This window comes from Bos taurus, chromosome 19, assembly GCF_002263795.3.
Source record: "Bos taurus isolate L1 Dominette 01449 registration number 42190680 breed Hereford chromosome 19, ARS-UCD2.0, whole genome shotgun sequence".
Lineage (NCBI taxonomy): Eukaryota > Metazoa > Chordata > Mammalia > Artiodactyla > Bovidae > Bos > Bos taurus.
Window position 1 is genome coordinate 39,006,844 of NC_037346.1, and position 24,604 is coordinate 39,031,447.

Sequence of the window (24,604 nt, forward strand, 5' to 3'; positions counted from 1 at the left end):
GTGTGGATTCTTGAAGTCAGCCACCAAACAAAGCTTCAGCCTTCCTCTCGTCCCTCTTCCACCACCTTCCCGTTGCTGATCCGTCACCCAGTGATTTGGCTCCTATGCATGTGCTGGTAGTTTCTTTCCTTCCCACTCTGCCCCACCCTCCTCAAGTCTTTGATGCCCCAGATCCCCGCGTATAGGTAGGAAGGGTTGGGTGGTGGTTGCTAAAAATTTCCCTTGTTTTACATGTGGCCTCTACAAACATCAATTCTGCTTTGGAACCTTCATTGGGAATGTAAAGGGTGGAGGAAGAGATGGAAGCTAGAGGACAACCCCTCACAAAATCCCTATAATGTTAGAACTGAACGTGCCTATAGCAAGTGGTCACTGCGGTCAGACCGTATCACACATCTATAGTTCCCTCCTTTGCCTCTCTGATTCCATGTGCTAACAGAGAGAAGGATGGCAGGGGGCAGGCATGGTGAGCAAGTGCCCCATCCCATGTTCTTGGTATTACTGGTTACTGTTAGCCAAGAGCCAACAGAACACTTTTGGTGAAGACATAATAGTTGTTTTTTCCTCCAAGAAGTTATGGCATTGAAACATGTATAATATCATATATGAAACGAATTGCCAGTCCAGGTTCGATGCATGATACAGGATGCTTGGGGCTGGTGCACTGGGATGCCCCAGAGGGATGGTACGGGGAGGGAGGTGGGAGTGGGGTTCAGGATGGGGAACACGTGGACACCCGTGGCGGATTCATGTTGATGTATGGCAAAAACCAATACAATATTGTAAAGTAATTAGCCTCCAATTAAAATAAATAGATCTTTTAAAAAAAGGGGGAAACAAAAAAGAACTAATGTCTGTATAGCACTGTAGCATTTGTTTCCCAGGTGGCACTAGTGGTAAAGAACCGACCTGCCTGGTGGGCTCTAGTCCACAGGGTTGCAAAGAGTCTGACACAACTGAGGTGACTTAGCACACACGCACGTGGCATTTGCAAGTTTTCATTTAATCCCTACGATAGCCCCATCAAGAGGAGATTGACCTATTTTTACAAATGAAACATAAGTTCAAAGGTGTTTAATTATTTGCTCTTGGTAATATGTTCAGGAAGTGGCAGGACTAGGACTCAAACTAGATGGCAAACTCCAGAGGGGCAGAGACCATGCCTGTTTCACTCATCACTGCACTCCTGAAGCTGTTGCTGAATGACTGCGTGAACTCAAGACTGGTTTAGATTCTCTGTGTTGTTCTTTGCAAACCTTTAAAACTAGGGTTCTACCACTGTAGAGACAACTTATATAGCCCTCAAGAAAAAGGTATCTGTGGACACAAAATCCACCCAACACATACTCACACAAATCCAACTCACACAAAAATACACTTCCTTTGCTGCTGCTAAGTCGCTTCAGTCGTGTCCGACTCTGTGCAACCCCATAGACGGCAGCCCACCAGGCTCCACCATCCCTGGGATTCTCCAGGCAAGAACACTGGAGTGGGTTGCCATTTCCTTCTCCACTTCCTTTACTTGGAACTTAATTTTTGATATTTTTTCCAGGAACTGGGCTACAGGCCTGGAAATTAAGGGAAAGGGAGAAAGGCAGCATTCCTTGCCCTGGCCTCTGTGTGCTCTGGGCTGGTGGAGATAACCCAGGGGGCAGACATGGCCGGCTTCCCTCTGGGGCCAAGAAATTAGCTGGACAGCAGAGGGTGCTGCAGAGCTTCAAGACCTTGCATTGATGGGGTAATCTGTTCCCCAGCCAGAATTTTCTAGAAATAACCAGGGTCTTGTTTGGATGGTCTTCTTAGGCCTCTGGTGTTCTATGATCCTATAACAATTTCTCTTCTTTTCTCCAGAAACTTAAGTGACACCTAAGAGGGAGCTGAGGGAGAGAGGGTAGAAAATATACTCTTTGGGATCAGAACTGGTTTTGAATTCCATTGCACCTTTATGGACTCTGTGACCTTAGGTAAGTAACTTCAGTTTTTTTCATGGGCAAGGGAGGTTATTAATTCTGTTGTGCAGAATCAGAGATCAATTTGTATCAGGAGTCTCTTACAAGCATGGAACAATCATTCCATGTATCAAGGGCCTACTCTGTGCCAGGCAGTCCTTGGCATTGGAAAGTCCATGATGGACAAAAAGCAAACTAGACCCCTGCTCTCACGGAGGTGATGGTTTAGTAGGGAAGACAGACTTTAATCAAATAACTCCACAGACAGGTGACAAATCACACTTGTGCAATTAAGTGCAACAAAAGAGTAGTCTTAGAACTCAGTGAGGAGGAATTACCAAGGAAGGAGATTTCCCTGAGGTAGAAAGGAGTAAGTTTAACTTGAAGGATGAGTAGGAAGCAAAAAATGGAGGGAAAAGGCCTTTCAAGAAAAGGGAATCACTTATGCAATGGCCATAACGTGTGAGCCTGACCCAGGGAGCTCCTGGAACTGCAGGGCAGAGAGAACAAGGTGGAGCTTGGTGGAAGATGAGGCCAGAGAAGCAGGGGTCGGATCACACAGGACTCCATAGGCCTCCTTAAGGAGTTCTATCTTTAGCCTAAGAACGATGGGAAACCACAGAGGGTTATAATCACAGGTTACTGGCGAATACAGTTTTAAAAGGTCTCTCTGGCTGTAAAACTCAGAGCAGATGGCTAGACTATCGACCCCTCAATGCACCTTCAGGTACTAAAGTTGCTCAATACTGCTAGATGATCCTTCCTCCTTATCCTTTGCATCCCTCAACATCTCTTCATGGGATGATTGCAGAAACTGGTCTCCCTGCCTCCAGTCACACCTCCTCTACACAGGCTTGATTTTATTTGATCTTCACAGCATGCTTGCAGGTAAGCAAAGGAGCAATCCTTATCCTGAGTTTGCAGATGAGAAAACTGAAGTGTAGTGGTGATGTGGGACTGGGTTGTGAAAGACAATTGTTAAAATTTCAGAAATTTTGTAAGCCAGTTGTTAAACACAGCCAATTATTGAAAATCAAATCATACAAACTTATAATTAAATGTATTAAAAACAAAGGTAATAAATTCCCCAAACTCATCACTTCTTAATAATCTTACTATTACTATTTACCTATGCTCTTGAGGCTATTTGTATTACTGTTTCTACTACATAATATGAAACTACCACATAATAGTATTCTCTATATTCAATAAAGTCAGGATGGTAGACTGAAACCAGCCTTGGTGGGAATCTTTGCACCATAGAATTGGCAAACACTACAGAAAGGGACTTGATTTATTGTTTCTTTCTTTATCTAGATTTAAGAAACTGATGAAGAATAATAATTCAGATTTTAAATGAATGTATTATGTCTGTAGCCATTATGTTCTGGATAGACAAAGCTTGAGGAAACATCCTTTCAGTTATTTAAAAACTGTTTTCTGATCAGCAAGGAAGCTGCTCCCATATTTGACAGTTAAGACGTCTTTGTTTATTCATTTTTTTCTTACACTGACAGAGGACATCAACCAATAACCATGTCGCAATTACATTCCCCGCCTCAATAGAAACCAGTTTGGCTACCCATATAGGAGTTTGGCAAAAGCCAATGAAAGTATTCTGTGAGAATAAATTGGTTATAAAGAATTTGCAAGTGTGCATTATTATTTGTAAATTCTGTTACATATCCTTTACATCAGTACAATTTATGATAAATTTATGTACATATATATGCATACATTCCCCTTTTCTCCCAACAGTCGGCTGTTCAACATTTATCAGCACAGCCCTGGCTCTAGAACATATTCCTCACGTGTCATTCTATAAATATTCATTGGATGCCAAGGCGGGGATACAGTCAATGAACAAATGACTCGGCCACGGTCACACGTCGCAAGCTGCATAGGTAGGACCAGAGCCAGAGGTATTGTCCTCCCAAGGCCAGCGGCTCTCTCCCAGGACGATACCAGGCTTTCCAGGGCCATCCCACCTTACCCTCACCCGAAGGGGTGGTTTCGCCCAGAGCGCCCGGGAAGTGAAAAACTAGAGTCGGGTTGAGGACTAAAGGCCAGGCGAGAAGCAGCTCACGACCAATAGCGGCCCAGGCTTCGCGCAACGTCACTCTCTGAAGAGGCCAGGGCGAGCAAGCCCTGGGGGAGGGGGCGTGACCACCATCTCCCGGAAGTGACGCCATCTGGGGGTGGTGCTCGGTGGCGGCGACGCGCGGCCTGGGCTCGCGCTGGGCTCCGCGCGCCCCCCGCCCCCTCTATGAGGCAGAGGCCGCGGCGGCCGTTAGCGCTGTCGCTCCGGGGGCCGCGGCGGGCGGGGCTCCGGCGGGGCCCGGCCTAGTCCCCACCCCAGCCCGGCTCCCAGCCGCCCGCCCTCCCTCTCCCCGATGCAGGGGGCCGAGCTCCGGGATGGCGAGGCGGCGGCGGCGGCCGCTTCGTACCGCGTCCTGAGCCGCCTGCTCGGCTATGGAGAGGCGGCCCCCGAGCCAGGCCCGCCGCCGCCGCCCCCGGGCCATGGCCCCGCGCCGCCACCCTTCCTCGCGCGGCCCGGCCCGCGGGGCTCCAGGCCGCCTCAGCTGATGGTGTTCCGCAACGTGGGTCGGCCGCCGGAGGAGGAGGACGCGGAGGCGGCCCAGGAGCCGGGACCCTCGGAACTGCTCTGTCCCCGGCACCGCTGTGCCCTGGACCCCAAGGCCCTGCCGCCGGGGTTGGCGCTCGAGCGGACCTGGGGCCCGGCGGCTGGACTAGAGGCGCAGTTGGCCGCTCTGGGGCTCGGGCAGCCGGCTGGGCCGGGGGTCAAGACGGTCGGCGGGGGTTGCTGCCCGTGCCCGTGTCCCCCGCAGCCGCCCCCTCCGCAGCCCCAGCCGCCTGCTGCCGCCCCGCAGGCCGGGGAGGACCCCACGGAAACGAGCGACGCGCTGCTGGTCCTGGAGGGCTTGGAGTCGGAGGCAGAGAGCCTGGAGACTAACAGCTGCTCGGAAGAGGAGCTCAGCAGCCCGGGCCGCGGAGGAGGAGGGGGCGGCCGGCTTCTACTGCAGACCCCCGGCCCTGAATTACCCCCGGTGCCCTTCCCGATGCAGGACTTGGTCCCTCCCGGGCGCTTGAGTCGAGGGGAGCAGCCGCAGCAGCCTCCCCCGCCGCCGCCGCCTCCTGGGCCCCTCCGGCCACTCGCCGGCCTTTCTCGGAAGGGCTCCCTCAAAATCCGCCTCAGTCGCCTCTTCCGCACGAAGAGCTGCAACGGTGGCTCTGGCGGTGGGGATGGGGCCGGCAAGAGGCCTTCTGGAGAGCTGGTTGCTTCAGCTGCGAGCCTGACAGACATGGGCGGCTCTGCGGGCCGGGAGCTGGACGCGGGGAGGTGAGACCGGCTCGGGGGCATTAGGGTTGGCTGACAAACTTCCTTTTCTCTTTTCATTTCCCTTTTATTCTACTGCTAAAAAAAAGATCCTGACGGTTCTTAACGTGTGGCCTTCATCAGGAGGCAGAGACTTGGGGCTAAAGGTGGTAATATCTTCCAAAAGGTCAGAGTTGTTTGTGGGAGCAGCCTTCACTACCCCCCCCACCCCCACCCCCACTTCTCAGCTGGTTAGCATCTCTCTGGGCGATGATTTGAAACCACCCCACCCCGGCCCAGCTTTTAAAGTTTTTTCAAGGTTTGTGTCTACCATTACCCCTGGCAGGAAGCTTGCTGGAAAGGTGTGGCCTTTGGGGCAGAAAGTTTGAGTTTGACCACCTTGCTTATTCTTTCTGTGTACCAGCACCCCCCTTCACACTCATGCATGCAAATGATGTGACAGACTTGTGTAGTTGTAGGCCAGCAGTCATCTGGGCATCTCTAGTCAAAATTTTAATGTTTTCTTGATTGGTTACTTAGACATACTTGATATCTCAAGCCTGTGTGCTAACCACTGTGAGAATAGAAAATAGCCTTGTTCTCAAACCTGTATGAGAATTCTAAGTATGATGTGCATGCATACTCAGTCCTGTCTGACTCTGCGACCCACAAGGCTCCTCTGTTCATGGAATTCTCCAGGCAAGAATACTGGCATGGGTTGCCATTTCCTGCTCCAGGGGATCTTCCCCACCCAGGGGTCGAAACTGCATCTTTTGCATGTCCTGCATTGGCAGGCAGATTCTATACCACTGGGCCACCTGTACATGAATTCTACCCCAGTTGATGAAAATTCCAAACTTAGACATAGATTTTTTTTCTGCATTTCTGAAGTGCAGACAGCTCTCTGACATCCAGTGTTAGATTTTCTCTTGTGGTAACTGCCATTGTGGTTTGCACTGCTGAATGGGTTCTTAGAACGTTTGGAATTGGTTTTGGTGCAGCTCATAAGATTCACCAGTAGCCACAACCCAAGGCTGAAAAACAGGTAGACAAATTGAGAATTTTACTGTGCACCAGAATCACGTGGGGAGCTTTGGGAAAAGATCAGACGGCCCCAAGATTTGAATTAAAAAAAAACTCCCTCATATGATCTGGACTGAAAATCACTCATCCATGGACTTCTCCTTTCAAAGGAACTTTTACTCCAAGAGGAAAGTATGGGATCACTTTTTTGTTATTCTTGTTGGCCGCATGGCCTGGGGGGATGGAACTTGTGTTCCCTGCAGTGGAAGTGTGGAGTCCTAATCACTGGACCTCCAGGAGATTCCTGGTCAGTTTGATTTTGTTGCCTTTTCTGAACAGCTTGCCAGGGTCTCATCTTGGGATCAGAAAAAACCTAAACTCCCTGAAGAAACCAGTAAGTTGAGGCGTGTTGTCCCTTCAGGTAAATGTATGTTTCACCATTTGCCTCCCAATAAACTCACGCTGGGAGCTCAGGTCTGAAAAAGCATGTGGCTGCTGAAGCAGCTTTTTTCTGGTAGGCTCTTCATTCGATGCTCCACTTAGCGGTGTAGATGAAATTTTCATTTGCTGGGGGCAGGGCAGGATTGAAGCTGTGGGTAATGACCTAGGATAGATTGCTAATTTTCTTGTGGTTTGTCCTGCCTTTGTTCCATATTGACCAGGACTTGGTCTAAGATTCCAGAGACACCAAATATGAGGTGTGGCGTGAAATTAGCTGCAACATCTAATAGATTAGGAACAGGAAAAGGTATATAACATTATACGGTTTTTTGCCTTTGGAAGCAGAATTTAATGGTCATTGGCTGCTCTGTCACCAACCCTCACGCTAAGCACAATACCGATTTCTCCTGCAGAGCAAATTGGTCTGTAGCTCTGCAAAGAAGCTTAGTTCAGGGCACTGGAGAATTACATTTCTTGGTCCAAGAACTTTTTCTGATGAATTGGAGAAGAGCTAGGTATTCATGTATGAACGTTTGGTTTACTGCTGTTAGGAGGCACATGTTGTACAGAGAATGTGAACATCTGGATTCCATGTAGGACTCCAACATCACCTGTGAGATGCAGCCCGATTTTGTTTTCTTCATGCTTCCCTCCTTTTTTAATCTGTAAAATGGGAGTGATTCCTGTCTTGTTCCTGACCTTATAGGAATAGAGTGAAGACAAGAGAAATTAAGATGGGATATTTTTTGCCTTTGGAGGAGAGGTAGTAAAATAGAACTGGTGAAGTTTTAAAAAATGCTTAGGATTTACTGTTAGATTTTCTCGTTAGCTTTTCCATAGCTTACTATGTGCCAGTCTTGCTGGCAGTCTTGCAGCTGTGAGAAACTTGATAAGTCTGGCCAGGGTAGTTGTGATTTCTGTGGCTCTACACCTCAGTAAGTCTGCCCTGTTGGGAGGAAGGATAAGTTTGGATTTTTAGCTTGTTCTCTTGTTTCGATTGGTAGGACCAGGAAGCCATGAGAAATGTCAGCCCTTTGCCAGAAGGTGTATCCCTGGCTTCTTATTGTTGGTTGGAGTTAATTATGAGTCTCTGCAGTCTTTGCTGTATAATTTGGGGATTTTGCAGTAACCTCTAGGCATGATTCTCTTTGCTCTTCTCAGTATTTGCCTTTCCCACAGCTGTCACGAGAAAGTATCTCCAACAGTCTTTTTTTTTGGCTGTGCTGTGTCTCCATTGCTGTGCACGAGCCTTCTCTAGTTTCAGTGAGTGGGGGCCAGTCTTCGTTGCAGTGCACAGGCTTCTCATTGCAGTGGCCTCTCTTGTTCCGGAGCACAGCCTCTAGGCTTCAGTAGTTGTGGCTTGTGGACTCTGGAGCACTGAGTCAGTATTCGCCTCAGGGTATATGGGATCTTCTCAGAGCAGGGATTGAACCTGTGTTCCCTGCAGTGGCAGGCCGCCTCCCAACCGTTGGACCACCAGGGAAGCCCTCGTACAGTTATTTTAAATTTTGGGTTTTTTTGGCAGCGCTGCATGGCATGCAGGATCTTAGTTCCTTGACCAGAGAAACTAACCTGCACCCCCTGCGGTGGAAGCACAGAGTCTTACTGAACCACAAGGGAAGTCCCCCATGATCATTTTACAAGACTTAACAGTTTCCATATTAAAAAAATATATATATTTATTTATTTGGCTGCTATCTTTAGTTGCGGGACACAAGAATCTAGTTCCTTGACCAGGGATTGAACCCAGGCTACCTGCAGTCTTAGCCACTGGACCACCAGGGAAGTCCCTCATATTTTAACATTAAACAAGACTTTAGTTCCTTTCACATGCTTTGGAGTCTGCTAAGTTGACCTTCCTGGATACACTGAGTCTTAGGTCCTGAGGTCTAGTATGAGTTCACCTAGAGAACTCTTGAAGTGAAGGAATACATGGGCTCACCAGCTAATCAGGTTTCTGTTCTGGAGAACTGGGCTAGGCTGTGTAAGACACATATGTTGAAATTCAGAGAGCTGGGCTTGATGCCTGTGGGCTTCGGTGTTATATAGGATTGCTATTTCAGGAAAACCAGTTAAGTTCCCTTGTCTGGTTCACATACGTTTAGCTGATTGTCTTCCTTTGTATTTGGTGAGAAATAGCATTCAACCCGACTTTTTTTGAAGCATTCCATAATACACATTTGGTTGGAAATGGGTACCTTGTTCATTTCTCAAGGGTTTTTTGGTTTTTTTTTTTTATCCTACTTAACGATTGAGGCTATTGCTGGCTGTCTGCATAGTTGTGAGGTGGAAAAATGGAGAACAGTTTTGTAGTGGTTTCCTATCTGTTTGTTTGGGAAAAAAGATACAGTTTTGGAAAGAAAGGCTGCCTTGGCATCAGTTTGGGGCCCTGCTGTCTTGGATAGACCTGGCAGACCCGAGAAACCCTTTTCTCTGTTTTCTTGGGTCTTCAGGTCTAAGAGAGTCTTTTTGAGAAAGAGCATGACATACTGAGAGAAAAATGATTTTATGGTGTGGTGAAGAGGGTCTGCCTTTGTGTTTAGGTTTTGGGTCCATATTCTGTTGATCTTTTCAACTATTTTTCCATGAAGTGGTTGTGGTTGGCAGCTCTGTTTTGGAATGAGCAACCTGGCTTTAGAAATCTCTGTCCCTTTGAGTCTTGTGTCTTTTACTCCTTTACATTTTGCCCACTGACATCATTTCTAAGGTTTTAGACCTTGGGCTACCCCTCTGGGCTTTTCCCTGGAAGTTCCCTCCATAGGTTCTTTAGTTGGTTTATGGTGGAGTTTTGGATCTGACCTTGTTGCACAGATGTCTGTGTATTGGAACTAAAAACGAGCACATGGTTTTTGTGCCTGTAGCACATGAACAGACACTGGCTTGTGATGTGTTGGAAATGGCACAGGCTGGCGGACTTGGCACTGTGTGCTTTAACAGGGGCAGAGGTAAATTGTGGCTGCAAAACCTGATACTTGGATCCTACATTAAAAGTTAGCAAAGGACATGTGTAAGTCTTAGGACACTGTAGAGGGGATTTATGGACAAGAGAGAAAGAGCATTACTATGTCATTGTTTGTATTTTAGGTTTCAAGGAATTTGAAAAATGGCCAGTAGTTATATCAGTGTGTTGTCAACCTGTCTAGTCTAATGTTTTTAACTCCTTTTATCCCACAGATCTGTTGCCATTTAATTAGTAATTTGCAGAGTGGAAGTGGACAGAGACATCTTATGTCTTTGTTACCCGCAGCATAAGCAGTGCATAGCTGACACAAAGCACAGCTAGCCGCAGAGAAGACCTAAGGTCTTCTGCTTGCCACCTGAGGCATAGCCCACCAGTCCTACCCGACATCATCCTTCAGGTCTTTCTGCTGCTAAGATGCAAGTAGTCCACTGGCAGAGTTACAGTGGCTTAACTTTGTACCCTAATGCTTGTCAAGGTGATTTGGGGAGGAGGAGAATAATATGGAATGTCGTATAGAAGGGTTAGTTAAAAATTTTACCTGGAGCCATATCATTCTTGTTGCTTTCCAAAAAACAGCATATCTAGCTTAGAATGATTATCATTTTAAATGTTTCAGATATACAAAAAGAAATTTATAAAATGTATATACTATAATAATAATGAAATGTATATTAGGTAACCATCACTAAGCTTAACAAATAACATGTTATCAGTTTGAAGACCCCTGAGTGTGGCTTCCTGATTACAACTCCCCCCTCCCCCGTGTGACCACCATCCTCAATTTTATGTTAATCATTCCCTTGCTTTGTTTTTTATAGTTGTCTAGATTGGTCTTTCCATGAATGACTGCCATTAGAATGCTCTCAAGATCCTTGAGAGGGAAACTGCTTTGGATTTTTAGTTAGACAATATCTCCCCAAAGAGAGAAGGAAGCACTTATATTTGTTACTGGCCTTTCAGCCTCTTAGACCTTCTACCTCTCTAAGCTTCCTTATTTGTCCGAAAAAAACCGTTCTGAGATGCTCAAATGGCTCTGCCTGGGTTTAGAGTCATATATATTTCTTTTTCTAGATCCTAGAAACTATGATTTTCTTCTTCAAAATGTCGGGGATGGGGAGAAGAGCTGGAGTGAGGAGGCCTCGGCAGGATGTGTGCATTGGGTGCTGCTGTTCTTCAGCGCTTGGCACCGAGGAGCTTCGTCCTCAGCATGGGCAGATGGCAAAGCATTGCAGCTTCCTTTGAAAAGAGGCAACCAGCCAAATGGCTGAGGTGTGAACCCTCTGAGAGGCCAGTGCTTCAGGTTTCTGCTTGCTGAGTTTAATGTTGTATCTGCAAGTTACCGAATAGAAATCAGCTTGGACACTCTTTAGTCTTAAAGTTAATGTCCAGTGGAATTCGTTTTCCATCCCAGACCTCTGGAGTGTTGGGACTAAGCTGCAGACTGCCACAAGCAACTTTTATAAATAGAGGGACTGTGTGTGCGCCTGTCTTTTTTTGATGCAGCCACCTCTCCTGTGTGTGCTGTGGGCGGGGCGTTCACAGTCGGCACCGTCATTAGACTTCTCAAGTCTCAGCATGGAGGCGGCTACAGAGGGAGTGTGAGATGGGTCAGGAATCCAGCATCTCAGCTATTTCTGAGTAAGGTCTTCACAGTATGGTTTTGAAATTCTGTTTGAAGTGAGTTCTGAGAAGCACAGACATCTGCGTTAAAATATAAATGCATAAAGATCATCCAAAGTCAAATAATTCAAAGTAGGATTTCATTTTGGATTTTCTTTGCTTTTCCCCATCTCTTGGTGCAGTTGAAGTTTTATTTAAACCTTTGGGTGAGAGTAATTTTGGAAAGTGAGCCAGCTCTAAGGTGTAGAGTCAGGCATTTAATTTGGTGGTGGATTTTTTTTTTAAAGGCTTATTTATTGAGATACGATTTATATACCACCTAAAAGTCACCTTTTTTTAATTGCTTAGTTCTGTTAATTTTGACAGATGTCAAAATCATAACCTCTTCCACAATCAAGATACAGCATATTTTCATCACCTCCACTTCTTTCTCTTATAGTCAGTTCAGTCATCCTGAGGTGATTAGCACATTTCTATCAGAAAGACTTTTATCAGTCTTTTGGATTCCTTTCATTTCATTTCTCACCCAAAGCCAGTTGAAATTGGTGCAATGTGAAGTTACCTTTGGTGTGTCTTCAGAGATCTGGGTTTTCCAGCTGGTTTGGGAGCAGCATCAAGAACAGGCATGGGGTGGTGGGGGGTCTATGACTGGCAGCTCAAAAAAGAAGAGGCCACCTTCTTTGGGTGCCAGGCAGAGCATCTTAACTTGAAGAGGCTCCCTTGTTGGCTGTTGGCTTTGACCCATGGCTTGGGGGCATTTTGCAGAAATCAGAGGCCTTACTGGTTGAAGATTGCATGTATATCCTGTAGTTCTATTCTCAAATCCAAAAATCCTGCCTGGTTCACTTTGGGATCTCCTGCTCCTAAGAGCAGGCCCAGAGGGAAAGCTGGTGCTCTGAAGTGGCACCTGTTCAGATTAAGAGCCTTTGTCTTGGCTTTCCTGTGAGAATCAACTCTGCATCTGAATTCCTTCCTCTAGAAATGGACTTACTAATTACCACTCAAGATGTTTTACTCTTTTAAGGTGATGGGTGTGGAAAGCTCCAAAGAGATTTCTTATTGCTTTGTAGGCTGGTGAATTCTGTAGCCAAATCTATCTAAGGAATCGCCTTAATTATTTTTCCCTCTTTAAATTTTAGTCTTTATTACAAAAGCGTGGTTGACAGTGACTCGGGTTTGCTTTATTTTTCAGTGCATCTGGGATTGAGCGCTGCAGTGATTTAAATGCATGTGTGTGCATTCTCCGCCTCATTCTCTGTGTGCTTTCTCGCCCCTCAGGAAACCCAGGTTGACAAGAACTCAAAGTGCCTTTTCTCCAGTCTCCTTCAGCCCGCTGTTCACAGGTAGGTGATCTGTTTCTTCTTCTGTAACGTCTAAAAGCAGGACTGTTCTGAGACGTGTCAGGAAACACTTGCAGATGCATCGCAGAGGGAGCTGCAGGCATGTCTGCAGTTATTTTCTTCATTCCCTGCCTGCTGGGTTTGGGGTGACGCTATTTTTAAGTTGTGGAATGCGTTCTTAACTTTGGATGCTTTATAGGTTGAGGTAGAGACTGCTTGCTGGTAATTAGGTGGCCCTGGCAGTTATGCAGGCTTTAGTTCAGGGTCATCACGTATAAATTAAAAGTAGGAAATACAAATTTATAGGCTCATAGCACATAAAGGACTCTGGAAGTCATATAGTTCCTGTGCCTGCTTCCAAAGGGAGTTCATGGATTATCTAATAAACATGATCCACGATGATCTGGTCTATTTTTAAAGACTTTGGGCAAAGGGGAATCACATGAACTCTTGTCTTACCCATTTTGGGAGCTAACAGTTCTTGCAGCTGTTAAGAGTTCTTATTGGATCTAATTTAAGTCTCTCCTCGTGCAGCAGGGAACACAGTTGCTAAAGTAAGAAAGTGGTCAAATATCCTTTCACCTTCTTCTTTGAAGGGGAGCTTTTTCTGAGAGGGAAACCTTTTGTTCTGTGAGTCAGGTGTGGAGTTTCTGCTTGAATGAGCTGTAGAAAAGGACATCTGGAGCACACAGCCTCAAGTTTCAGAAACTGAGTGCTCCTCACTGGGTGTGGCTGAGAGTCCTTTAACCTGAATCCTAGTTTCAAACTCTGTTGGATATTGTGTCCCTTGAAAAAGATGATTACAAGAATTATGATCTGGGACTGGACATTTTCAGGAAAATGTTCAACAGTCTAGTGGAACCCCCATTACTGAGTAGACTGCTGTGAACTGTCAGAACAGGTGAGTTTGGTGCCTGTAATAGGCACCGGTGGAGAAGGAGGACCTCTGTTCTTAGCCCAAGCAAGGAATTAAAGGATCTTACCCTGTAGCAGAATGTCTTTCTAGTTAGTAGTTGTTTCCCTTTTAAAGTAATGAAACCCACATTTGTAGTTTCAGGTCCCATGTTCTTATTCCAAAGAACCTTAGCTGTCTTGAATTATTTCCTTTAAGTGCTATACTACCTACAAGCTAGACCTCTCTGACCCTTCCGGAAACCTGGGCTCATTGCATTGCTCTGGGCAGCTAAAGTGAAAGTAAAAGTCGCTCATTCCTGTCTGACTCTTTGAGACCTCATGGACTGTCCATGGAATTCTTTAGGCCAGAATACTGGAGTGGGTAACCTTTCCTTTCTCCAGGGGATCTTCCCTACCCAGGGATGGAACCCAAGTGTCCCACATTGCAGGCAGATTCTTTACCAGCTGAGCCACAGGGGAAGCCCTGGGCAGCTAGGCCCTCAGTAATTAAGCTGTGTGATGAATTCCTAGAAGTTCCACTGATGACTTTTGGAAGAGCTTTTCTGCTTATCTTAGTGTTCAAGACCTTTGTTGGAGGAAAAAAAAAAAAAAACACCACAAACTGTATTAGATTCTGAATGTCCAGTTTCTGGTCTTTTAGAGATATTTGTTACCTCATTTTCTTAACTGGGAAACATTAAGATTCTAGCTAGGGGCTAATTCAGCTTCCTACAAAAGAAAAAGGTGTTGGAAATAACACCCTAAGGGCCAAATTAGAGAAATCCCAAATTCTGACTTGTGGATAAGATCTACCAAAACAAACTGACTCTTTGCGACCTTCAACAGAAGGTTGATAAAATAGCCTTCATTCTCTGGTGATTCATGAGGAGAGAGGGTAGCTGTGCTGGGTGGCAAGAAGGAGTGAATGTGGTAGAGAACAGAACTGCATAACATGCTGAAAAGTAAGACAAACCATGTGTACCTCCCTCTGCCCCAGTTCCTACTGAGAAGCTTCCTCTAAGCTTACCTGACTTTTGCCTGACTGTGGAAGTAATTAATTATCAGGGTTGTAAATGTACTTCTCAGCCTTTGTAGCCTCAAGTGTTAGGAATTAGTTGATATCTGACATGGTTGGGCCTCTTAGGAGTGACTATTCTGGAAAATCTCTATGTGGAAAACCCCATTTAGGAAGAAGTTGGGGCTAACATTGGGACCTTTATCTGGATTCAGCTTAACAGTTCTTATATTTTAATAGTGCTTGCTGTCCGTGTCCATTTGGGCTTGTAAAAAGTTGCTAGCCTTGCTCCCCGAGGCAAAAGTTGATACACAAATCTGTAAAAATAAATGATGTGGGTTCCATTTGAATAAAGAAGACTTCTTGTTCAAGGTTGTATCCTCAGTGGCAGAGCCAGCATTAGTTGGCTTTTCCACTGTCAATCCCATGATTTTGTCTTAAAGATCCTTGATCTGTAACAGAGTAAAGGAATAATGGAATTTAAAATTGACTTCTCAGGTGTCTGGACTAGGGGGATTCCAGCCGTGGGAGCATTAGATTTTGAACTTTCTGAGAGCCATGGACCTCTGGCGTCCCTTGCTTGCTCTCTGCCTCCCTTTGCTTCCTGGCCGTGGCTTTGGGCCAGGTGCTGCTGTAACACGCTTGCTCCGTGAATCCCTCAGGTGAAACAGTGTCTCTTGTGGACGTGGACATCTCTCAGCGGGGCCTGACCTCTCCACACCCTCCAACTCCCCCTCCTCCTCCAAGAAGAAGCCTCAGCCTCCTAGGTATAGTTTCCTCCCCTCTTCCTTCTTGCCCTGTGGGAGGGTGAGCTCTGTCGACCTGTTGTTCTTTGCCAGGAACCAAACAGACTCCTGGGTTTCTAATGATGACCCAGTTATTATATTTCTTGTCCCATTCTCAGCACCCCTCTCATTTCCAAAGTGGTTAAGTGGGTATCTTACCTGCATGCTGTAACATCTACTGTCCATATATTATTTCAATCTTTATTTATTTATAAAGAGTATTTATCTTGTTCTGAATCTACTGCCAGTGGGCAGCTTTGGGGATATCCTTACTTTCCTACTTTCAAGCAAAGGAAACCAGATTAAGATGATTGTGGCCCTCTGTGCAAAAAAGACAGGGTGAAGCTCAGGCCATTTTGCCCCTGAGGGCAGCCTGATGATCCTCTTCCCTCTCCTCTGCCTTCCCTGTGCTCATTCTGTGCCCGTATTTCTGAACCTCTTGCTTTTGTTCTCTCTTCTAGATGATATCAGTGGGACGCTGCCTACATCTGTCCTTGTGGCTCCGATGGGGTCTTCCCTGCAGTCTTTCCCCTTACCTCCGCCTCCTCCACCCCATGCCCCAGGTTAGCTTAGCTTAGAGGCAAGACTTGCAAGAGTGGGGAGAACAAAGTGAAACACTTTTGAAGGATGGGAGAGATCTATTTATGGAAATAAAAGAACTTAGGAGAAAGCTTAAATCATATCCCCTTGGCTGGACCAGAATTCCTTGGAAATGAGGCCAAGCACTGGTTATTTTAGCCTGTTTTCTTTATGGAGGCAAATCTGAGTTTTGGTAGAGATAAAAGACTGTTGGATTTTTTTTGTCTCTTTGCTACTGAAACTTGTTTGCAATCCTCGAGTCAATATCACTTAGGAAACTGCCTTAATTTCAGTAGAGTGAGGAGGTTTAATATGTTGCTGGTTTTCAAAGTTCTGTGATCTTTCTAAGCTTTTAGCATTTACTGCAGCCTTGTAAATAAGTACCAAGCATTCAGTAGCCCATACCTGCTTGACCAGCCCCCAGTGCCCAAGGAATAAAATGAATGAAATCAGCATTCTTTTCTACTTGCCTGACAAAATCTACTTGCTTGGCAAAATCGTTGCTCTTCCTGGGCAAGTTAAGAGAGTCACTATTTCCAAGGCTGCCTTACCGGCACTTCACCTCGAGGTGGGAGAAGTTGGAATCGCTCTAGGCTGGTGCAGGCCCTGAAGTAGTCGCCTTAGTCAGGTTAGTGAGCTGCTGCCTCCCCCTTTCCTGGGGCTAAACGCCCCCACCCACCCTTCACAGCTTACACGAGCCCACACAGCTTTGTGTCCCAGCCCATCCAGCTCTTCCGCACTGCTTTGGCTTCCACCCTTTCCAGCTTAGCTTCTAATGCCTTGCCCGTCTTCAGTTAGCATCTCTGTTTTGGGGGGAGGGAGGGTCTACTTGAGGTTGGGAATGATAAGGAGCAACATGTGACCACTGCGCTCTTGCCCTGCAGATGCATTTCCCCGGATCGCTCCCATCCGAGCAGCCGAATCTCTGCACAGCCAGCCCCCGCAGCACCTCCAGTGTCCCCTCTACCGGCCTGACTCGAGCAGCTTTGCGGCTAGCCTTCGAGAGCTGGAGAAGGTAGGTGGTACCTGAGGACTGGCAGCTTGCCTCCTCTCACATTCTCCTAATTCTAAGCCAGGCTCCCCTTTTATTCTTTTTAGAGGAAGAGTAGTTTTTTTGCTTCTGTATTTACAGTGACAAAACAATATGTTGCTATCATTAGTTCTATGAGATGTTGTAAAATTGAATCTGAAAAAAACATCTGAACCTGGTGAGAAAAGTTATGGAGAAATATTTACATAGTCTAAGCTGACCTAGGTCCCTCATCTCTTCTTTGTAGGGCTTTGGTAATGGAACTGTAAAGTTTTTCTGTTACTTTGAAGGCCTGAAAATGTGATGAACCTGATATTGATTGCTAATGGTTGAGGCACTCCTACCAGCTTCTACCTACTGCAGTGTTTTGGAAATGGGGGGTTCTTGTGGTCAGAGTAATTGTGCTGAAAACTTTGATGTTTCTGTGTTCTAACACCTTGCCACTTCTTTGATAGTGTGGTTGGTATTGGGGGCCGATGAATTGGGAAGATGCAGAGATGAAGCTGAAAGGCAAGCCTGATGGTTCTTTTCTGGTACGAGACAGCTCCGATCCTCGTTATATCCTGAGCCTCAGTTTCCGATCACAGGGTATCACTCACCACACCAGAATGGAGCACTACAGAGGTGAGAGGTGCTGGCATTTGAAGGAAACCTTCTTTCCCCTTTGGCTTTTTCTACCTTTGCTATCTGACTTTCTCATTGGAAGGATTCACGGAAATGGAACTGTGAGTAGGTAGGAAAATCTCAGGGACTCAACTGAATATTGATATATGGGCACTGATTTCGATCACGAGAAATATTGGTGGGGATGGTGAGGAACATACATGTTCCATTTAAAAGTTTTCTCAGCATCTTGTCTCTTAAATAGAGTCTGAAGAAGACTATTGAAGAACAGAATAAAGCCAGTAAAACTCTCTTCGTAGCAGGAAGAAATAACCTAGGACCATGAGACAAATTCTCCCAAGCTTTGGTTCATGATTAAACTTACCATCTAGAGATATTAGTCATGTATATAAAGAGGAGAATTTGTTGATCCTGTGACTGTTCTGTTCTGAATTTCTTTGCACGGCAGTCACATCAATGATAATTATGTCTTTTTCTGGTCAGCTTTGTAGTCTTGTAGGAAATAGTCATCAAAACTCTATGAGAATTTGTGGAATCAACATACCGTCTGTCTTCCTCTGTGGTCAGGTTGTGCTTAATATTCCAGTCATGTCGAGAAGCTGACTTGTTCAGTACTGCTGTCTGGATGGACTTTGCATCAGGACATTTGGTATTTGATTTGGGCCACGAACTTGTAATGGTTATTGGTGGCGGGGCTGGCTAACACATACTTTGTCAAAATACCTGCAATATGCTACAAATTTTAAAAATGTGGAGAACTCTGGGGAGTTTTATGGACTTGCCCCTCCGATTCTTCTTGCTCTTCCCACATGTGATCAATCTTAAATGAACTGTATGAGATACTGCATTTCATGTAAGGGGCTCTTTCATGCTCTTCTCAGGCACCACTGTATCTTTCCTGCTGTCAGCCGCGTTCTGCTGAATTAATTTGGTTTGCTTCTCTTGTTAGGCAAGAAGTAGCTGTTTAGGTCAGCATAGCTTTGTCCATGGTTTCCTCTGCCCCCACCTCTGCTTTCAAGATGCATGAAGAGAAAGGAACTTCAGTCCAAAGACTTGAGAAAATTAGAGAACTGTGGGGTAGACTGCTACTTGTTTTCCTGCTGTTCCTAAAAGCAAAAGTCGAATAAACAAAACAAAACGCAAAACATAGCATTTCAGAGTGAAGTGCTTTTATAAACCTATTGAAATTATAAATGACTAGGCCATGGAAATGATGAATAAATGCTTGACCTCTAGGTTCCCGATAGGCGAGATGCCTATCCCAGAGTATTTTCAAATGGTTCTCCAGTTACTTTTTGTTCAAAGGAACTTTTCTGCCTTGAATAAATGGAACTTTTCATAGAAGCCCTGGGCCTTTCAGCTGCCAGTTTGCACTGGAACATTTGTCTTCATCTTTTTAAGTGATCCCGAAAGAGTAGCCAAGGTTCTCAAATCTGCAGTTCTCTTGAGTGATTAGTATCCCTTTTGTGACTCTCTTGGATTTAGTGCTTTAGTTGCTGAAGTTTTTTTGTTGTTTTTTTTTTAAGCTATGGGAGTTCAGATTGCTTTTTGCCTTTGGGATTCTAAAGTTTGGGGTGGGATCTTTGTAACATGTTGGGGTGTGGGATTTTAGAAGTTACAGAAGGAAAAGACTTAGAATTTGATTTTTATGCTTAACATATACATGAATGAGTGAGATCCACAAAACTGCTGTTCTTGTCTTTCCTATTCTATGCATACTTGAAGATTTAAATCTTCTTGAGGAATGTCATTTAAACTCACTTTAGCATAGCTGGCTTTTCTTTATGGTCTGTGGTTTAAAGATTAATGTTCATACTCAACAAAATCTTTTTATATCTTTTTCTGACTCAAATTTATTATTGTTTAACAGAAACATTGTAAGACCTAATTTATGTATTATTAAAAGCAACATCTTTCTTTCCATTAGTTGTAGAACAAGCAGGAACAGGGACCTCTGACTCAGCTTGACCACAAGCTACCTTTCCAGGAGGGAAAATCATTAAAATGTTCGAGCCAGCTTCTCAAGTCTTCCTAAAGTAAGTTTTGCATTTTTACCTCTCCTCAACTTTCCATGGCAGGAACCTTCAGCCTGTGGTGTCATCCCAAGTTTGAGGATCGCTGTCAATCAGTGGTGGAGTTCATTAAGAGGGCCATCATGCACTCCAAGAATGGGAAGTTTCTCTATTTCTTGAGATCCAGGGTTCCAGGTAAGGCTATCGTTACATTAATTATTTAACTTACTTGGGTATGATCAAGCATAATATCCACTCCTCACCTCTCCCCTCCCTCTTCTCCCACAGTTATTCAAAGCTTTATATTAATTATTTAACTTACTTGAGTATGATCGTGCAGGATCTCTACCTCCACTCCTGCACCCACTCACCCAAAAAACCCCCAAACCAGAAACACTTAAAGCTTTTTTTCCTGGCTCTTGTAGCATCCACTCTTCCTCGAGCCTAGTGGGTAATATCCTGTCCTTATACGTTAATCCGCCAGGAGCCTGGTGGGCTATAGTCTGTGGGGTCACAAAGAGTTGGACACTAACACACATATTGAGAAGGAATCTTTGCTTCTCTGATCACGTGAATGAGAAAACTGATCCTGCCTCTGATGTCTGGGTGTCATGTATTCACGTTTAACTTTCAGAGGTCTTTCCTTGTTCCTGATCCAGACATCTCACATTTACATGTGAAATAGAGAGCTCTCGGGTCATTTTCATGGGAAACTGGGAAAGTAAAAGAGTCTTCACTAGAAATGGGAGTGTCAAGGAGGCTGAATTTAATAGCAGTCTGCCCTGGATTCTGTGCATTTGTACTGAAATTTTTGTTAGAGTACTTTGTTGTGTCCTGTATCCCTGCCAGTATTGAATTCAGAGACTAGTCTCAGTTTGGGAGCACTGGCAGTACCTATCCTGCCCACTAAATAGGGGGTATCTATATCATCTCTGTTGAAGGCTGGGGCGAAGGGATGGTTTGGAGGAATCTGCTTTTATAATGTTGGAAAAAAGTAAAATGAGGAATTTGTAAGATAGAAACAGAACTTAAAATGAGAACATCGTGCTTTCCCACTGAATCAAATTAAGAATCTTAAACTAGGTGTCAAGAAATTGCTCTAAAAAGAAGTTATAGGGACGCCTCCGGCGGAACATCAGTAACATCTGATGATATCAGGAACATCAGTTGAGCCAGGTTACAGGAATGTGTTTTATAATCTTGGTGATTTCAGTAAGGCATGACAGGGTGTGAACTGTATTAATTCTCACTTCATTAACTACTTGCATCAGTGCTGTCAGCACAGTTGGGTCTCATGCAGTTGACTTGGTTAAATGGAAAAAGTTAGAATCCTTTCTTATAGGAACTGATTCTGCCTAGCCATTTTTAGAGTTTGTGGCTTTTGGGGGGTGTTTATTTAATAAACAGTATCAAATAAACTCAGTATCAAAAATAAGCTACTTCTCCACCTCAGGGATTCCCAGGTGGCTCAGTGGTAAAGAATCCCCCTGCCAATGTAGGAGACACAGGTTTGATTCCTGGGTTAAGAAGATCCCCTAGAAGAGGAAATGGCAACCCGCTCTAGTATTCTTGCTGAGAAAATCCCATGGACAGAGGAGCCTGGCAGGCTACGGCCCTTGGGGTCGCAAGAGTCGTATGCGACTGAGCACGTACACTACCCTCAGAGAGCTCTTAGCTTCAAAAAGGGGTCAGGTAGGAAGAGAAGGCAAGAGCCCATGTTAAAGTCTATATAAAGCCTGGTGGCGATTGACAGGAACAGGGTGGGTAGTCATCTCTGTTTGTGGGTGGATCCTCTCAGAGGATTCTGGAGTCTGGAGCATGTATCACTTGTAGAGTATCGAGAGACTTCATGGAATCTTAGACTCCTCAGGTATAGCTCATTTCATTCCACAAATGTGCCTTGTCTGCAGAAATTTTAAGTAAGATTTTTAACACTGCTGAAGGTCAGTACCTGCAGGGGTTGCTGCAATTTGTTATGTGCCTGCCTACCATGTGCCAGGTATTTTGTCAGGATCTTTATTAAATATCTCTTAATTTCTTGCAACAGCCTCAAAGTTAGCTAATAGATTGGTCTCTTGAAAAAAAAAGTTTGTTTTTTTTTTTAAATTTTGTCAATGAAGAAACTAAGGGTGTCTCAAAAGTGAAGCCACTTACTCTAAAGGTTACCCAGCTAATTAGTGCTGAAGCCAGGATTCAAACCAATGCCCAGCTGACTCCAACTCCTGTGCTTTACTTCCCACCTTCTGCTATGGGAAAAAAAATAGCAGTAAGCAAGTTGCAGATTGAGTTTCCTGGCATAAAGGGAGGACATAAAGAAGTCAGAATTGTGTTTATCTGTGGATAAACACAGTGGAGAGTGGAGAGTGTCTTTCTAGGATACAAGTAGGATATCTATTTGCACTTAAAATTGTAATCAAATTGAGAAGGGAAAGCAAATTAGTATTTGCCCCTAGACCATAAGTGACTTCTCTTTGGAAGATTGGGACCAAGAAGACCAGGTCAGCGTTCTCCTTTACCATTGTTTGCTGCCTCCCTTTGCTTATCAGTGGTCTAGGCATTCTGTAAGGCTGACTTTATTAGGGGAGAGGATTCCCGTGAGGAGGTGGTAGTCATTAGATTTAGGTTGAGCTCTGTCAGTTTATACCAGGGATTATAACTCAGGGGATGGTAAAAGGAGCCCTTTTGTTTAGACTTTAGGTTGCTGGTAACTGCCTACAAGGGGCTCATACTGTTTCATTTAACCCTTATGAGATCCCTTGAAGGAATGATACAGTCTCTCCCTCCTTTTTTATCTTTTTAAAAATACAGATTAAGAAACCGATGCACAGTGAATTACAGAGTCAAGATGCAGAGTCAGGTTTTTCTGGCTCAAATCTAGAGCTGAATGTACTAGCAGCATATCCAGCCTCGTGCAAAAGGAGGCCAGGGATTATAGGGATTATAAAGCCAGGCCTAATGAAAGTTCTAGATGGCACCAAGTGAGGAACAGAAAGAATTTAATAAGTAGAATAACTAGCAATTGGGGGAGGGATCATTGGTCAAAAGAATGGCCCCTGAGCTTGGTTTGTCTCTTATCTCTTCTCATGACAGTGTTGGAGCATGATCATGATAAATCTGAGGTTGCCGATTACATCTCAGTCTGGTCCAATTCACAGTAGTAAGCTAGACACCTAACACCAAGCAGCAGTCTCCAAAAGAGAATGTGATTGGATTAGCACAAAACTTCTGATGCTGTGAGAGCCAAACTCAACTTGAATGTGTTCTTCTTAGTTGGAAGAATCTCCATCATCTCTGAAGTGCCTGAAGAGAAAATATTTTTTGTTTTTTTAATCACACTTTGAGTCAGACACTCTAAGGAAATCAATTGCTTCCTCTTTTGCACCATCATTAAGACTATACTTAATTGTTCAGTGATATATTTTCCTTGTAGCTCAGATTTCTCAATTCAGTCCTGTTAACAGACATTTGGGGTTGGTCTTCAGGGAATAGTTTCTGGTCTTCAGGGAATAGTTTGTTGTGGGAGAAAGACCTGGGTGTTTGGGTGCTCAAGACTGGAAAGACATTCTATTTACTTTTTTTCTGAAAGAGATTCATCATGCCTGTGTGCATGCATGCTAAGTCGCTTTAGTTGTATCTGACTCTGCAACCCCATGAACTGTAGCCCATGAGCCTCCTCTGTCAGTGGGGTTTTTCAGGCAAGAATACTGGACTGGGTTGCCATGCCCTCCTCCAGTGGTTCTTCCAAACCCAGGGATCAAACCCATACCTCTTACATCTCCTGCATTGGCAGCTGGTTTCTTTACAACTTGAGCCACCTGGGAAGCCCTCATGCCTAACCCTGGTCCTTTTAGGGGAAAGAGAAAAGAGCAAAGTGGCTGAAAATTGGATTTGTGCATGGCATCCTGGCATGAGGACAGAGGAAAGTTCTTCATGACCACTGTTGTATCTTGCTTTTCCCTTTCAGCTGCACTGGTGTCTTATGTTGGACTTATCTCCATTTCTGACCTCTTCTGTGAACATGCTTTGGATATCAGAGCTCCAATGGTTTGCTGTGTTTGGGGGCAAACAGTGAACAGTCAAGTTGACACTAGGGAATATCAGAGAATTAACAGGTTTCAAATTGCTGTTTGTGAACCTAAGTCTAAAAATAACACAATTAAATAGGCAAGTATATGTGGTCATTAAAATTTAAGTAAGCAAACAGTCAGATAATTGTATGCTACTATTATCCTGACCTCTTTAAGTGCAAGTCCTATAGTACTGTCTTTGGGAATAAATAATTAGGTACATAAATTACTTTTGTCTCTGAAACGTCATGTTGAATTTAGCAGTATTACCCCAACCTTCTAAAAGCTTTCTGTTCATCATAGTGTAATTTACTAAAGACTATATTTAAAGCATATGAGTGAAAAGGTAAAATTCAAAGAGGCATTTGAACCCAGAATCATTTTAAAACCACTTGAGTTTAAATATATTCAGGAGAGAAATCCATGTGTGAATTTTTTTTTAATGGTATATGAGGAGAGGGCCAACCAGTGGTGTATGTGGGTGGATGAGGGCTTTTGTTGTTGTTCAGTCGCTAAGTCATGTCCAACTCTTTGGGGCCCCATGAACTACGGCACACCAGGCTCCTCTGTCCTTCACTAATCTCCTGTCATTTGCTCAAATTCACGTCCGTTGAATTGCTGATATGATGTAACCATCTCATCCTCTGTCATCCCCTTCTCCTCCTGCCTTCAATCTTTCCCAGCATCAGGGTCTTTTCCATTGAGTCATCTCTTCGCATCAGGTGGCCGGAGTATTGGAGCTTCAGCTTCAGCATGAGTCCTTCCAATGAATATTCAGTGTTGATTTCCTTTAGGATTGACTGGTTTGATCTCCTTGGTATCTAAGGGACTCTCAAGAGTCTTCTCCAACACCGCAAATTGAAAGCATCAGTTCTTCAGCACTCAGCCTTCTTTATGGTCCAACTCTCACATTCATACGTGACTAC

At 44.7% G+C, this 24,604-nt stretch overlaps 1 protein-coding gene across 5 annotated transcripts in view; it reads left to right on the forward strand.

Annotated features, from left to right (window-relative positions):
* Positions 1 to 4,139: 4,139 nt before the first annotated feature.
* SOCS7 (suppressor of cytokine signaling 7) overlaps positions 4,140 to 24,604 on the forward strand; it is a 28,810-nt gene continuing 8,345 nt past the window's right edge. Inside the window, exons 1-7 of one of the 5 annotated variants that reach the window (XR_009491558.1) lie at positions 4,140 to 5,310; positions 12,611 to 12,675; positions 15,244 to 15,348; positions 15,828 to 15,929; positions 16,830 to 16,960; positions 17,431 to 17,599; positions 19,527 to 19,635. Coding sequence is in view for 4 of the 5 variants with exons in the window: in XM_005220607.5 (XP_005220664.3) it covers positions 4,343 to 5,310; positions 12,611 to 12,675; positions 15,244 to 15,348; positions 15,828 to 15,929; positions 16,830 to 16,960; positions 17,431 to 17,599; positions 19,678 to 19,806 (1,669 nt within the window). In the remaining variant the exon portion in view is untranslated. Of the gene's footprint in view, positions 5,311 to 12,610; positions 12,676 to 15,243; positions 15,349 to 15,827; positions 15,930 to 16,829; positions 16,961 to 17,430; positions 17,600 to 19,526; positions 19,636 to 19,677; positions 19,807 to 24,604 lie in introns of all 5 variants that reach the window. The other 4 variants (XM_005220607.5, NM_001206013.1, XM_005220608.5 and 1 more) reach the window with 4 other exon arrangements.